The sequence below is a fragment of the Cajanus cajan genome, chromosome 11 (assembly GCF_000230855.2).
Source record: "Cajanus cajan strain Asha chromosome 11, NIPB_CcT2T_4, whole genome shotgun sequence".
NCBI classification, from domain to species: Eukaryota; Viridiplantae; Streptophyta; class Magnoliopsida; order Fabales; family Fabaceae; genus Cajanus; species Cajanus cajan.
The window spans coordinates 44,343,091-44,357,815 of NC_138527.1; the positions used below are offsets into that span (position 1 = coordinate 44,343,091).

At 32.7% G+C, this 14,725-nt stretch overlaps 2 protein-coding genes across 3 annotated transcripts; both read left to right on the forward strand.

The window, feature by feature from the left end:
• The first annotated feature begins 956 nt into the window (after window positions 1–956).
• On the forward strand, window positions 957–11,649 carry ALB1 (ALBINA 1). Of its 2 annotated transcripts, XM_020374449.2 has the most exons (15): window positions 957–1,263; window positions 1,563–1,741; window positions 2,281–2,365; window positions 2,506–2,822; window positions 2,964–3,087; window positions 4,237–4,329; window positions 5,127–5,222; window positions 6,909–7,043; window positions 7,772–7,972; window positions 8,256–8,411; window positions 8,980–9,087; window positions 9,540–9,674; window positions 10,345–10,506; window positions 11,049–11,169; window positions 11,255–11,649. In XM_020374449.2, exons 1-15 carry the CDS (start codon window positions 1,024–1,026, stop codon window positions 11,338–11,340), a joined length of 2,238 nt encoding a protein of 745 aa, XP_020230038.1. In that variant the 5' UTR covers window positions 957–1,023; the 3' UTR covers window positions 11,341–11,649. The 2 variants fall into 2 exon arrangements, with proteins under 2 accessions (XP_020230038.1, XP_029129709.1); XM_029273876.2 differs by lacking the exon at window positions 957–1,263 and having other exon boundaries at window positions 1,729–1,746.
• A 1,452-nt stretch (window positions 11,650–13,101) lies between these two features.
• LOC109810958 (ubiquitin-conjugating enzyme E2 20) lies at window positions 13,102–14,428 on the forward strand. Its single transcript, XM_020374576.3, has 6 exons — window positions 13,102–13,295; window positions 13,402–13,429; window positions 13,570–13,797; window positions 13,890–13,953; window positions 14,044–14,103; window positions 14,191–14,428. Exons 1-6 carry the CDS (start codon window positions 13,192–13,194, stop codon window positions 14,235–14,237), a joined length of 531 nt encoding a protein of 176 aa, XP_020230165.1. The 5' UTR covers window positions 13,102–13,191; the 3' UTR covers window positions 14,238–14,428.
• The last annotated feature ends 297 nt before the right edge of the window (window positions 14,429–14,725 follow it).

The following is a 14,725-nucleotide window of genomic DNA, read 5'->3' on the forward strand; positions in this document are numbered from 1 at the left end:
AGTCAAAATGGAAATTCATTTTAATATATTAATATATAAGGATATCATGTATCTAGTCTCATCATTCATTTATTTTTAATATATTAAACAACATTCAATTTGTGGTACACCCATAAATCATGTTCATCAAATATTTAAAGTTGAGGGTCACTGAGAACAACATAATTAGGAGGTATAAATGAATTAAGTTATTTGTAAATTATTAGAGACTCAACTCATTATTTATTCATTCAAGCTTGTTTGTTTAAATAAATAAATAAAGTAAAGCATGAGATTAAATTTAACTATTTAAATAGGTTGAGTTAAAGCTTTTAAATATTCAATATTAAGGATCTGTAAATCTCTCTTACACACACTTATACACGCACAATATTTCTTTTATGAAAATAATATTATGTAATCTTCTAATAGTCTAAAAAAATCAATTTCACATATCAAGTACGTGATTCTATTAGTATATAATTATCTAGTATTAAGATAATTATAAATTCTATATTGTAAAGTTAACAAATAATTTAATAAAAAATCATAAAAACAAGTCACGAAAAAATGAGATAAAAAATAATTAAGTTATAAGCGAGCCAAACTAAAATATTTCACTAAAAAAATAATCAAACTCAAACTTAATTTTTTTTAATAAATAAAAATAAAATTTCAATTAATTTTAATTAAATAAATAAATCAAACTTAACTAATTCATAAACTCAAATCAACCCAACTTAATTCGTTTACATTGAATTTGGCCATAGTCCTACTTGTTTAGGGTTTTGACAAGTTAAAAGGAAAGAAAGCACAATGTACAGACGTGTGGTTAATGAGATTTGAGAAGCCTAGTCTTGGTAGGCCCAAAGATACGCGAGGCCCATTTATATGCAACTTGGGTATGTGCATAATAGTTACACGTGGCATATGTAAAAAACATTTACATAAATTTAAATATTCGAATTAAATAAAGCGAAGCAGAAGAAGGGATAAGATTATAAGGAAGTTGGAAATGAGTGAAGAGAGTCTCTGAATTCTGAAATGGGTTTCGCTTTCGCTTACACTGCTTCCACTTCCTCAAACCTCCAATCCCACTCTCTCTTCGCTGCATTCAGATCAAAACCCTCTCTCTCTTTCTTCAATACTTATCCACCCAAACGCATTCGAAACCGTTCTCCAATTATTCGCGCTCAATCCCAAAATGGACCTATGCTTACTTCTGAGAAACCCGACACTAATTACGGAAGACAATACTTCCCCCTCGCTGCTGTTGTGGGCCAAGTAATCATCTCTGCTTCTTTTCCTTCAAATATTATTATTGCTTGCAATAAATACCATAACTCTAATTTGTGTTCAAGTGTTATTAGAAAGCATTACTTGCTACATTTAATGACTAAATATGCAAACCACTGATTCGACTTAATGGCGGGAGTTAGATTAGTATCTATAATATCATAATTTCAAATTCTCATGTCGTGGTTGTAATTTCGACGGATTAAAAAACGACTAAATATGCAAATGATACTCAATTTTGGTGTTTTGTTGAAGGATGAATCTTACAAATTCCAGTTGTTGTGCAGGATTCTATAAAGACGGCTCTTTTACTTGGGGCAATTGACCCTGGGGTTGGAGGAATTGCCATACAAGGAAAGCGAGGAACTGCCAAAACTGTAATGGCACGTGGATTGCATGCGATACTGCCTCCTATTGAAGTGGTGGCAGGTTCCATAGCCAATGCAGATCCATCCTGCCCAGAAGAGTAAGGTCACTGCCTTCTTCCATTTATAACAAAAACTTTACAAGTTTTGAGAAGAATAAAAACACGACTGAAGGTGAACATTGCTTTGTATGTCATAAAATAGAGAAGCTCTTAAGGGAGAAATTCATGGATGTTCTAATCTTGAGGTGATTTTGTTCGTACTTTTTCAGCGGAAAATGATTTGGTCATTCATAATTGATAATATTGTGATGCTGTTAATTGTTCTTACTGTGTACCCACTTGCTAAATTTGCATTTGTTGTCCTTGAGAGATATACTAACTCAGTCTAGTAGTCAGAACTAAAAATAGTAAATCCCTGGGATGCTGTTGAATTCCTCTCTTTTTCTAGTGAAGATTTATGAAATCAATATTTGGTAACGCCAATTGACATAACATCTTATTAATTGGGATGAAGCAATTTTTATTGATCCCTTCTTTTGTTTTTATCCTTGAGTTTTTGTCTAAAAACTGTCTTGGATTCTCCTCTTTCCTCTGTTCTGTTATTTTAAATTTATAAATCGAGAGGTTAATATTTGTAGGTGGGAAGATGGTCTTCCCGAAAGCGTGGAATATGATGCTGATGGAAATATTAAAACTCGTATTATCAAGTCTCCCTTTGTTCAGGTACGGTTCAGCAAGTAAGCTTTTCATATATTTCATTATGTTCAGTCACCCAAGATTCAATTTCTTTTTACTATCTATGAAGAAATTATTTTTCTATTGCAAAAAAAAAAAAAAAACTCACATTTTCATTTATACTTCAGATTCCTCTTGGAGTTACAGAGGACAGACTCATTGGATCAGTTGATGTTGAGGAGTCTGTGAAAACAGGCACAACTGTTTTCCAGCCAGGCTTACTGGCTGAAGCTCATAGAGGTGTTTTATATGTTGATGAAATTAATCTTTTGGATGAGGGTATTAGTAATTTGCTCCTCAATGTATTGACTGAAGGAGTAAATACTGTTGAAAGAGAGGGGATCAGCTTCAAGCACCCTTGCAGGCCCCTTCTCATTGCCACCTATAACCCAGATGAGGGTGCTGTTCGTGAACATCTTCTAGATCGCATTGCGATTAATCTAAGGTATTGTTGTAATTGACATTGTTTGGCTTCCTGTGGGTTCACAAAGGGGTAAAAAGAACCCTGCCTCAATACATATTTAATGGAATGAATTATCAAAATTTTGATTACCTCTCCTATTTCTAACTATTCTCCCTTCTGCAGTGCAGATCTTCCAATGAGTTTTGAAAACCGTGTTGCAGCTGTTGGAATTGCTACAGAGTTTCAGGAGAACAGTAACCAAGTATTTGAGATGGTTGAAGAGGAAACAGACAATGCAAAAACTCAGGTATGTTTACTAAGCAAATAATATAAACTTTATCAGAAAGGTGAAGAACAAATAGAAAATAACAGAAATTTTATTGAATATCAATCTCCTTGAATCTAAATTAGATTCATTTCTCTCCTCCCAACCTCTACTCCAAATCCAAATGGATCTCTATTATTTTCCTCCTACTATCCGTTCACTGCTATTTCTCCCTCTCCTAATTCAGTTAGGGTCTCTTGCTAACTGTTAATTCAGTTGTCAATGACTTGAACTGAGCCTGGTTTGTTCACAGCAGAAACTGACCCAATTTCTATTCCCCTGTAATCACCCTTATTTATCCTAACATACACCTTTCTAATTTTGATCTGCTAACTAGAAAATGAATAGTAAAGAGAAGTATTTGTTAAGATGTCTCTCATAGGCTATGAATATGGCCATAATACTCCTTATAAGGCTTGGGCAATTTTCCTCCCTTGAGCTAGCTTATTAAGTGTTGCTGTTGGACCACCTTTATGCAGTCTTGTAAATTTCATGCTCTAGATGTCCACTCTTGCAAACTTCATGATCTAAATGTCCTACATTTGGTATGAATATGGTCAAAATAATTTTTTAATATGGTATCAAAGCCTATCAAGTTCTTATGTTCAACTACCCATGGATGTTTGGTCTTGCAAACTCATGCTCCAGATGTCCAGTCTTAGGCATGAGTGTACGTGTGATATCCCACATCAACTAGGTGTATGACCAAAATACTCCTTTTAAGGCTTGGGCAATCTTCCCCCTTTGAGCTAGCCTTTTGGGTTGAGTTAGGACTGGTCTATTTTAAATAATATCTAATCTACTTACTTAAACATGATTCCTTAAAGAGTTCTGTTTGTTATACAAGCTACTGTATTACATGAACTGATCCTGTAAGGTTGTAAACTTGACAAATAGGTTCACTTTTATTACATAATTTTCACAAAATGAGTGGGGGTTAAGATGGACAGCTAGAATCTACAGGCATGCATAAAAAAATCCATGTTTTCAAATTGAGTCCAGTATATCAGATTTTGTACACCGAATGACTAAGTTACTCATTATATTATATATGTTGGTATAGTTCCAACTCCCTCTGCTATTATAATATCTTTTGTCTGTTTAACTTTTCTTAATATTTACCTTGTGCAGATCATCTTGGCTAGAGAGTATCTAAAAGATGTTACTATTAGCAGAGAACAATTAAAATACCTAGTTATTGAAGCTTTACGAGGTGGTTGCCAGGTAAAACCCAACTCTTTCTACACTTAGGCAAAACCTTTGTATATTTCGAAGTTACAACCATTTACTGTCTCTCAAGGAAAGCAATTGATTCTACTGTGCTATGAAGTAAATCAGCTTTCAATTGCCTCATTCTTGTGTTAATTGCAGATAAAAATTCCTTCCAAATTTTTGCTATATTATGTGAAGCTCCAAACCATTGAAGTGACTATTTTTAGGTGATTAGGTACAATGTAAATTGTGGGAACATAAATTTTTTTTTGTGTGCTTGGTGGCCAAGAAAGCATTCCAATTTTAAGAGAAACATTCTGGGCTCTTTTTCTCTACCCCTCTTCATTTATACTTATTGCTGAGTTGAGGTTATTAAATAACATGTCCATATTATGCCACAATAAGGCTTTTCCTTCCCTTAAACTATTTAATTGTTTTAGCATTAATTCATGAGTACATTTGATGTCATATATACATGCTAATCTTGGGCATGTAAGTTATACTTGTTAGAGGGAAGAGCAAGAGAGAGGAACAACTAGGCTATATAAAAGTGATAGAAGTTGTAGATTTCTTGCTTCAATGTATAATTACAAAACTTTGAACCGGTGATAGTACCATGGGAGAGTTAAAACAAGTGTTTGAAACATTGTGACTAGACACTTTGTCATTTTACAAATGTTTTATTCAAGAGAAAAAAATAACCATTAATTTGTTATACTTATTATTCATTGTGGTAGTTTGGATGCCAAGCCAGTTTGCAAATTGTTTCATGTTGATTGATAATTTTGAATACTTGTTATGAACAACAGGGACATAGAGCTGAGCTATTTGCTGCCCGTGTTGCAAAGTGCTTAGCTGCTCTGGAGGGACGTGAAAAGGTTTATGTGGATGACCTAAAAAAAGCAGTAAGCTTCCTTAGAAATTCAGATACAAGATTTTGGTACATCAGTTACACCTTGGACTGTTGGCTTTAGTCTTTTCTAGGAGCATAACCAATTGTGTTTTTAGTTTGAACTACGGATTTTTCTCTGCTACCTTTCCTTTTGGCTAGGGTTCTGGCACCCCTTAGAAATTGGGGTCAATATTTAGCCATTGTTGCTCTTAAAAGATGGCATTCAGCTACTAATTTATTAATTTGCTTCAATTAAATATGATTTGTGGCAAGATATTTCCTGCTAGTTGTTAAGAACACCAATACCCTCATATGATAAGAAAGTGTGCCAAAAGAATCTCCTTGAATTACACATCCAGAATTTGCATGGTTTGACTTCACTATTAAGATTGACATTTGTTAAAATGCATGTTGATGGTTTGGTACAGGCTGATCAGAGTGCTGGCATTACTAGAATTTGTTTAAATTAATTTTATTACTGGGGGCTTTCTATAATCTGTTGTCAAGTTTAATTTTGTGTTTCTATAACGTGAAAACATGGTGGAGAAGTTTTAAAAGAACTTCATGCTACTCTAGAATTATCTGCTCCACCAATCAGAGCACCTTTGGCTAATACTTCTAGAAGGTCTTCAATTTGATCCTTACTAGTTATTATATCCATTACAATAATTTTAAATTTCAGCATAGGGTAGTGATGGTCTATTTTCTGTCCTTTTGCATCTTAGAGATTTAATGATTTTCCTTCTTTCAATTAGTTTAAGCTTTTCAAGGATATCTTGTTAATTAATTGTAGTATGACAAGTATGATTGCAGCATTTTCTGGTATGTTTCAAACATTTGCAAGAATTTACTTCATGGTGAGCTGTGAACAAGGCACTACTAAGTTCTGACTTAAGTTGGCAAGGCTGCAATAATCTAGTGAATGACACAGGACTAAAGGATGAAGTCCATGAAACTTAAGCTTTTGACAGATTCCGTGGCATGCCCATTTTATGTCCATTGGCTACAGCTACCATGCAAACATATCATACAAAATGTTACTTTTGGTTTATAACCTGTCTTGTGATCCGCCAATTATTTGTCTGAAAGACAGAAAGGTTAAAAGAATTTATTTGACACTAGGTGGCATCTTTCTCGGTAGTTGTGAATTGTGATAATTCCTTTTTGACTTTTTTGGTATTGGAAACAATGGAAAGTAGGATTTGAGTACTGAGTTAAGTGTACAATGATAGAGATAAAGGGAGAGAAATTTGAAGATGAAATTGGCTGAAAACAAATTGGTTAGTCTCCAGATTTTATGTGTGATTTCACTAAAAATGGGACAACCTATCAATATGGTCTGCAAGACTCCATGAAGAGGACTAATGAAAGTAAATCATTCTTCTCTGACATAATTTCAACAGTTTTTCATTATTTTGGAAGGAAATGCTGAAGGTTAGGGTTGCTCTAATGCTGTGTCTGTGTAAAGAGAGATAGGGAGAGGGAGAGAAGATTTGTGAAAACTGAATGGCATATCTTAACTTGATCTTAGTTATGCTATCTTTTTGTATGTATTTATACTAATGAATTTTGATTAAGTACATATTGTAAAATTAGTAGAAACCCAGCCCAATAACCCTCGTTACATATTTTGCTATTTTACTTTCTAAAAATAAAGAAGCTATCTGACAAATTTTTTACCATACATTTTCTGATACAGGTAGAACTGGTCATTCTACCCCGGTCAATTGTTACTGAGAGCCCACCAGAGCAACAAAATCAACCTCCTCCTCCTCCGCCTCCCCCACAAAATCAAGAATCAAGTGAAGAACAGAATGAAGAGGAAGAACAAGAGGTTGAGTTAAACCAACTCCCAAGTTAAATAATTTTTTTTAGGACAATCCTTTTTCAAAAGTAATAGAATTTTGTCCATTTGTTGGAGAAATATTAGTCATGGCCTTGTGGTTTCCTTTCTTTTAAAATGAATGTTTGTTCATGGACTTATATGCATGAGATTTCATAAATGTAATTGCTGGGATCCCATATCGATTATAAATATAGCCCAAGAAGAGCTTATAAAGGCTTGGCCAATCTTCGCCCCATGAGTTAGCTTTGGAGTTAAATGAGACCCAACTTAAATTCAAGATGGTATGAAAGTCTATCATAGATTTGATATTGGGTTACCCTCAACTGTCCCAAAAATCTACTTGGCATGGCTTTCCCATTGCAATATATATATATATATATAAGCCTAGCTGACTGCATGGCTTTCCACAATCCTGACCCCATGACTTTCTTAGTGCAATATAAAAAATAAAAAAAAATATTAGTCCTACAATACATTCTATACACTCCAGCTATCCAATCCTGGGTGAGTGTGTCTTGAAAATTGAGATCCTACACTAATTATAGATATGGCCAAAGTTAAGCTCATAAAGGATTGACAATCCTCTCCTTATCAGCTAGCTTTCAAGGTCGAGTTAGGTTTAACCTAAATTCAAGAGTAATGTCCATTGATGCTTTTAAGTTTTGACATCCACCTTGTTGTACATATAAAATTTTGAATATTGCCTTTGTGAACAGGATGACAAGGATGAAGAGAATGAACAACAGCAAGAACAATTACCTGAAGAGTTTATCTTTGACGCTGAAGGGGGCTTGGTAGATGAAAAACTCCTCTTCTTTGCCCAACAAGCACAAAGACGCCGTGGGAGGGCTGGAAGGGCGAAAAATGTTATATTTTCAGAGGATAGAGGCCGATACATCAAGCCAATGCTTCCAAAGGTTGGTACTCCTAACCCTATTTGTTTGTCTTATAACTGAAAGAGATAGTATCTAATATATCTGGTTAGCTGTTGCAAATTTTTCGATGGAATTTTGATGAATGCTGTATTGATGTTCTGCTATATAATTGAATGATTTGATCTGTTTTTGTATCCACTTGCATTTATATCATTGTATTCTAACATGACCATTGTAATGTCCATTAACTTGACATCTTTGATTGCCACTCAATTGTATATGGTATATGCTTTTTATTAACAACAAATGCTGTTACTGTTTGCAGGGCCCTGTAAAGAGATTAGCTGTTGATGCAACCCTTAGAGCTGCTGCACCTTATCAAAAATTGCGAAGGGCAAAGGACACTGGAAACAGTAGAAAAGTATTTGTGGAGAAAACTGACATGAGGGCAAAGAGAATGGCACGTAAAGCAGGAGCATTGGTACATATGTTCTTTCATTCAGAACTTGCATTTACAGTAATTAATTTGAAATAAAAATATAAAGAATTATTCTACTATTTGTTCCTCCTATTTCTTCTAAAGTGTTCTCATCTTTTCTTATCATCCTCTTATTTTTCTCCTATTATCTCTATCCTTTTCACCGTTTTTTTTTTTGGTAAAATGGTTTTATAATTTTTTATACATCTTACTGTGCGCTTGTGTCTTTTTAACAATTGTTACATCAAACTGAAAAGATATTACTGATTTTGATGCTATTTAAAGCCTTAAGAGTTGTCTTAATGTCAATATGATTATTAGTAATAGTAATTAAACCCATTATGATTTTCTTATAGGATTTAAATGTCAGTGTTTTTGTATCTGTATTCGGCCAGAGGAATTAATTTCGTATAAAAAACTTTTGTTTGACTAGGCTAGTATGGAATATAATTTAAATCTCAAAGGGAGTCTGTTGTGAAGTTTGCCTTGGAGGCAATTATTAAAGAAATATTGACCTTGTTAGCGGTAAGCTTTTATGCATTTTATTTTTAAATAATCTTAATAATTGTAGGTCATATTTGTGGTTGATGCAAGTGGAAGCATGGCATTGAACAGGATGCAGAATGCAAAAGGTGCAGCACTTAAACTTCTGGCTGAAAGTTATACAAGCAGGGATCAGGTGAGTGTCTCATGTAATTTTTAACATTTAGGAATTTGTTTATAATTGATTTATGAATGAAAGTAAATAGGAATCCGCCATGTAGGTTTCACGTATGAAGAATTTATATGGAAGACAGAACATGTAGTTTGAAAGAAGAGACTTGTTATACCCAACTAATGGAGAATTAGTGCATGGGTTGGTACATGTTTTAAGTGTTAACCTGTGCATAGCTCTGGTTGCAGATAAACACTATGATATGCATATTGGTTCCATTGCAAATCCTTGAACCAGAATCAGTGTTAGAATGAAACAATAAATTTGATTTGCCTAAGTCATTGATCACATGCAGATAAATCTAAACATACGAGAGTTTAATTGATGATATGCTGGGGTAAATAGAGAGCACAACTCACTTTTATGATATTATCTAAATAATCTTATTTCAAATAATTATTGCTCTTGTAAAATAGGTATCTATAATTCCGTTTCGTGGAGATGCAGCTGAAGTTCTCCTACCACCTTCTAGATCAATTGCAATGGCAAGGAAGCGTCTTGAAAGGCTTCCATGTGGTGGAGGGTCCCCACTAGCTCATGGTCTTACAACGGTATACAGATTTTTTACATGTCATGTTTATTACATTATATTTTACCAGAGTCAAACTTATAGAACCATGGACTTCAATTTATATTACTTTGAACCTGTTTTTAATCAAGGGAAAAAAATATATTTTTAGTCCCTATTCTTTCGGTCAAAGTTCCTATACTTTTTCCATTGATGAATTTGGTCCTCAAACTTTAAAAAACATGTAGATTTAGTCCATCCTTTCTAAGAATTTGTCAAGTTTTTTTTTAAGTTAAAAGGTATTAAATCCACGTGTTTTTTAAAGTTTGAAGACCAAATTTATCAATATGAAAGTAGAAAGACCTTGATCACATTTGACCGAAAGTATAGGACCAAAAACATTTTTCCTATTTTAAATGGTTTCCAACTATTGACATTTGTAAGGAAAAAGAGATTACCAGTTATATGAAAATGACAATATCCATAGACTCGGTGCAAAAAGAAAGGCGGATAATGTCAGTTTTGATCTTTTGGTGGTGCAGCATTTTCTGATTGAGAATTCTTTATATTTCATATAAAATTCCTCCTGATATTAGTTTCATCTTTCATGTGTTGTATATGGACTTTGGCCCATAAATGACTCCTGGATCACATTTTAAATGGATTAGCTAGTCTTTTTAAGCTTATTAATTCTTATTTATGAAAATATTTAGGCTGTTAGGGTTGGATTAAATGCGGAGAAAAGTGGCGACGTTGGACGCGTAATGATTGTTGCAATCACTGATGGCAGAGCCAATATATCATTGAAAAGGTCAACTGACCCTGAAGCTGCTGCAGCAACTGATGCCCCAAAACCTTCAGCGCAACAATTGAAAGTATAGTTAATCTTTGTAATTGAACTCATAGTTACTTTCAACTGACACAAACCTTAACTTTATTTTTTCTGTTTTGTCATTTTTGTGAGGTGGTGAGTTGGTGGGGGAGGGTGGTTGCATTAGAGTTAGTGATTGGGGCTCAACGAAAGGGGTAGCATTGTAGCAAAGGAGGGGACATTAGTATGAATCTGCATGCTCATCTAGGATCAGGCATATGGGTACACCACCATGACAGATTCCCAATGGCACGTGGAAGCCATTTTTCTGGCAGCCAAACTTTTAGAACATGTTATCTAGTGCATTGTGGAAGCCAATGATATTAAATTCAGGACCAGTAATGCTTTTTCTAATAATATAATTACACATTCGTTTGATGTTCCATTAACTATTTTTTACCATTTTTTCATATCTTTAAATTTTGTAGTAAGCATTTACTCATGATCTTTTCAATTCTGTATGAATTGGCAGGATTTACATATATTACATGTTCAGTTCCAATTTGTCCGAGTCTGGACTAACTTTTATCTTTTGTTTTAATAAAGGATGAAATTCTTGAGGTGGCTGGGAAAATATATAAAGCAGGAATGTCTCTCCTTGTCATCGACACTGAAAATAAGTTTGTCTCAACGGGTTTCGCCAAGGAAATTGCTAGAGTTGCCCAAGGTTTGTGTATTTACTGAATCCGTGTATGTAGTTTCTGCAATAGAAGAAAATATTATTCATATAATATAATAACTTCATATTGCAGGGAAGTATTATTATCTTCCAAATGCATCAGATGCTGTTATCTCATCGGCAACAAAGGAAGCTTTATCAGCTTTGAAAAGTTCATGAAAACTAACAAGAATTAAGCAGCCAAATACGATTTCTTCCCCCTTTTGTCGTAAAAGTTAATTCAAATCATGCCACTATCTATGATGGGAAGAAAGCACATCGTAATAGCTTGCTCCATTTTTTCTGTTTATGATCCAGTTTTCCCCCATTTTAAGTTAGTAGTTTCCCAATTAGAAATGAAAATGATGTTACGAGTATAGGTTTCTCCTGGACATACAGATCTCAAACTTTCTTCTGTTTGCCACGGTGTACGATATTAAATGAATCCATTTATATCTGAATTTCAATCTAATTCCATTCTTATATTGAGATTTGTCTTGGTTAATTGATATCGTAGGGTTTATATAGTGAAACCTCAATGCGATGGGGAATATGAAATTAATTTTTTTATCTATTAAAATTACAATAGCGACACTAGAGTGTGAATTTAGAATAATAAGTATATTATTCTAATTATCCATTATTTAGTCTATTCTAATGATTCTAACGTGAAATGTATCTAGACAAAGAAAATTTTAAATATATCTATTTAAATTAAATTATTTAACATATTTGTTCAATAAATTAAAAAAAAAATAACTTACTAGTGTATGCATTAGTTGTGTAACTCATTTTCTAGTAAAAATAAATGAGTAGTTATTGAAAAAATTTATTACATAAGAGTGTCATATTGAGAATAAAAAATGTCTAGTTTATTATTAAAATTTTAAAACAGTTATTTTGAAAAAGAAAAAAAAAGGCTAAAACCACTAAAAAAATGGAAATGAGGGAATATAATTTTTTAGAGTTTAATGGATATGTATCATTAATATAAAATGATTTATTATGCGGATAACATGTTAGAAATTGATTTGGTGTGATTTTGAGTGTGATTATTTACTAAAGTCAATAAATTTACCATATACAATAATTTAGATATTAATAATAATGTAAATACATTGTCAATATATATATATCATTTATAATTTAATATTTTCCTAAATAAATAATATGAGATTTGTTCAAACAAATGGTTTAAAAGAATGTTTGCATGAAATATTTTTATTAGAACTTAATTTATATACAATATAAAATATTTTTATACAAACATACCAATGAATATAAGATGATGTGATAAAATTATTAGATCATGTTAAGTTTATGTGTAAAAATGTTTTACGCTAACATGCGCTAACATGGTATATAAATTAATTTTTTTTATTATTATTCCATTTGATTGTCATGTTTTAAATTTTTAGTTATTACTTGATTTGATTTAAATTTTCTTTAATTTATTGTTTTCTTATTTAGCTTATTTTCCTAAAACTATATATAGACAAATATATTACACCCCATCATATCGTAACACATTATAAATGGATTTTATTTTCTTCTTTTTTTATATATAGTGTAAAAAATGATAATACAATATTTAATCTAAATCGTCTAATACTCTAATATTTATAGTACGTATAGAATAATTTGTTTTTAAAAAAAAAATTGGATAATAAAAAAATGTTTTTGCATAATTTGAACTAAATGCATAGTTGTATACTTATAAAATAAAAAATAAAAATAAAAATATATTTTCTAGAACTAATTAAATGAAATTTCATGTTTATACTCTTGATAATGAAAAAAAAAATGGAGCAAGTATAGAAAGGCTAATTAATGCATGAAAGAGAGCGCGGGTTTTAGGAAAGGAATAGTACTAGCCGTTGGGTTTTGCAACGTTTATATTATTCACGACGTCGTTTCGCGAAGCTACACGTCGTTTAAAACAAAGGACACAGCAAACGAATCCTTCACTCTTGTTTCTTCTCTGCGCCAACACACAAAACAAAACCCTCTCTCAATATTCATTTGATTTCTATGGCTACCATTGATGCGCAGAATACTCAAGATAACACCCTTCCTTCCGCAAGGCACCCTCTTCCTCCGCCAAACACCGTTGATTCTCAATCCGTTCTCAGAAGGTTCCTTTTTTATTTTATTTTCATTTTCATCACTTTTTTATCTTTTTTTTTTTTTCCTGACTCATTCCGTTTTTCTTGTTTTGATTTTGTTTATTTCACTGCGCAGGTTGCAATCTGAGTTGATGGCTTTGATGGTAAGAAACAAGATTCTCTCTTTCATTCATATAGCCTTATGGGTGCTACTTACTAGTTAGTATGGAACATTTGAAACAAAAATAAAAATAGAGAAAAAAAAAAAAGATATTGATATGTTTGTTAATTGTTTCATTTTCAGATGAGTGGGGATTCTGGTGTATCTGGGTTCCCGGAAGAGGACAACATATTGTGCTGGAAAGGAACAATAAAGGGAAGCAAAGACACCGTTTTTGAAGGAACTGAATACAAATTGTCTCTTTCTTTTCCCAATGATTATCCCTTTAAGCCTCCAAAGGTCAAATTTGAAACAACATGCTTCCACCCCAATGTGGATTTGCATGGCAATATTTGTTTGGATATTCTTCAGGTAAATTAACCCCCATAGGCCATATCATATCTCACTTTCTACAACAATATTCATCTATTGCAATTTGATTGATTATGTTCTTTGTTTTATAGGATAAATGGTCATCTGCTTATGATGTTAGAACAATTCTTCTCTCAATCCAAAGCCTTCTTGGAGGTAACTTCTAAAGCTATAAAGAAAAAACCCTTTTCTTTTAAATATAAATATTTAGTTTTCAAGTTCTTAAATTTTTCTTTGTATGTTTAGAGCCAAACATTAGCTCTCCATTGAATCCACAAGCAGCACAGCTTTGGAGCAATCAAGAAGGTAAATAAACGTTTTTTTAATAGTAAACGATTTGTAATTTTATATACTGGGAAAGAGATGGAGTGATTTTTGCTGTTGTTTTTGCAGAGTACAGGAAGATGGTGGAGAAGTTATACAAATTTCCTAGTGCTTAGCTTTGAACTCGAGTTGGAGAAGGCCTTTTCTGTGGGCTTTTGGAAAGAGTCTTGTATTTTTCTTTTCAATTTTGAAGGAGTTTCTAAATTTCTACAAATAATTTTCTCTCTTTCGGTACATTATATTCTTCACCTGTACTTTTTTATTCAAAGAATTCAGCAATACAAGGCTTTTGGTTCCCTGTTTCTTATTGCCGCTCCATAACCAGCAATCCCTCCCTATATGCGTAAGTAAAGGATTATACATTATAGACATTTTGAGTAATCATTCTACAAAAGAAAATTTAAATTAAAATATATTTCATATTCATACCCAAAGATTCGCGTATGTGTAGAATAATGTGCGCAGAATAATTTTTTTGACAGAATACATGTGTAAGAAAAATCAACAGTAATAAGATAAATAGATAAGGACATCACATGAATGTTCTTGGAGCACTGCCAAAATGGTATTGTGATCGAGATTATAACACTGTCAAAAAAAGGGG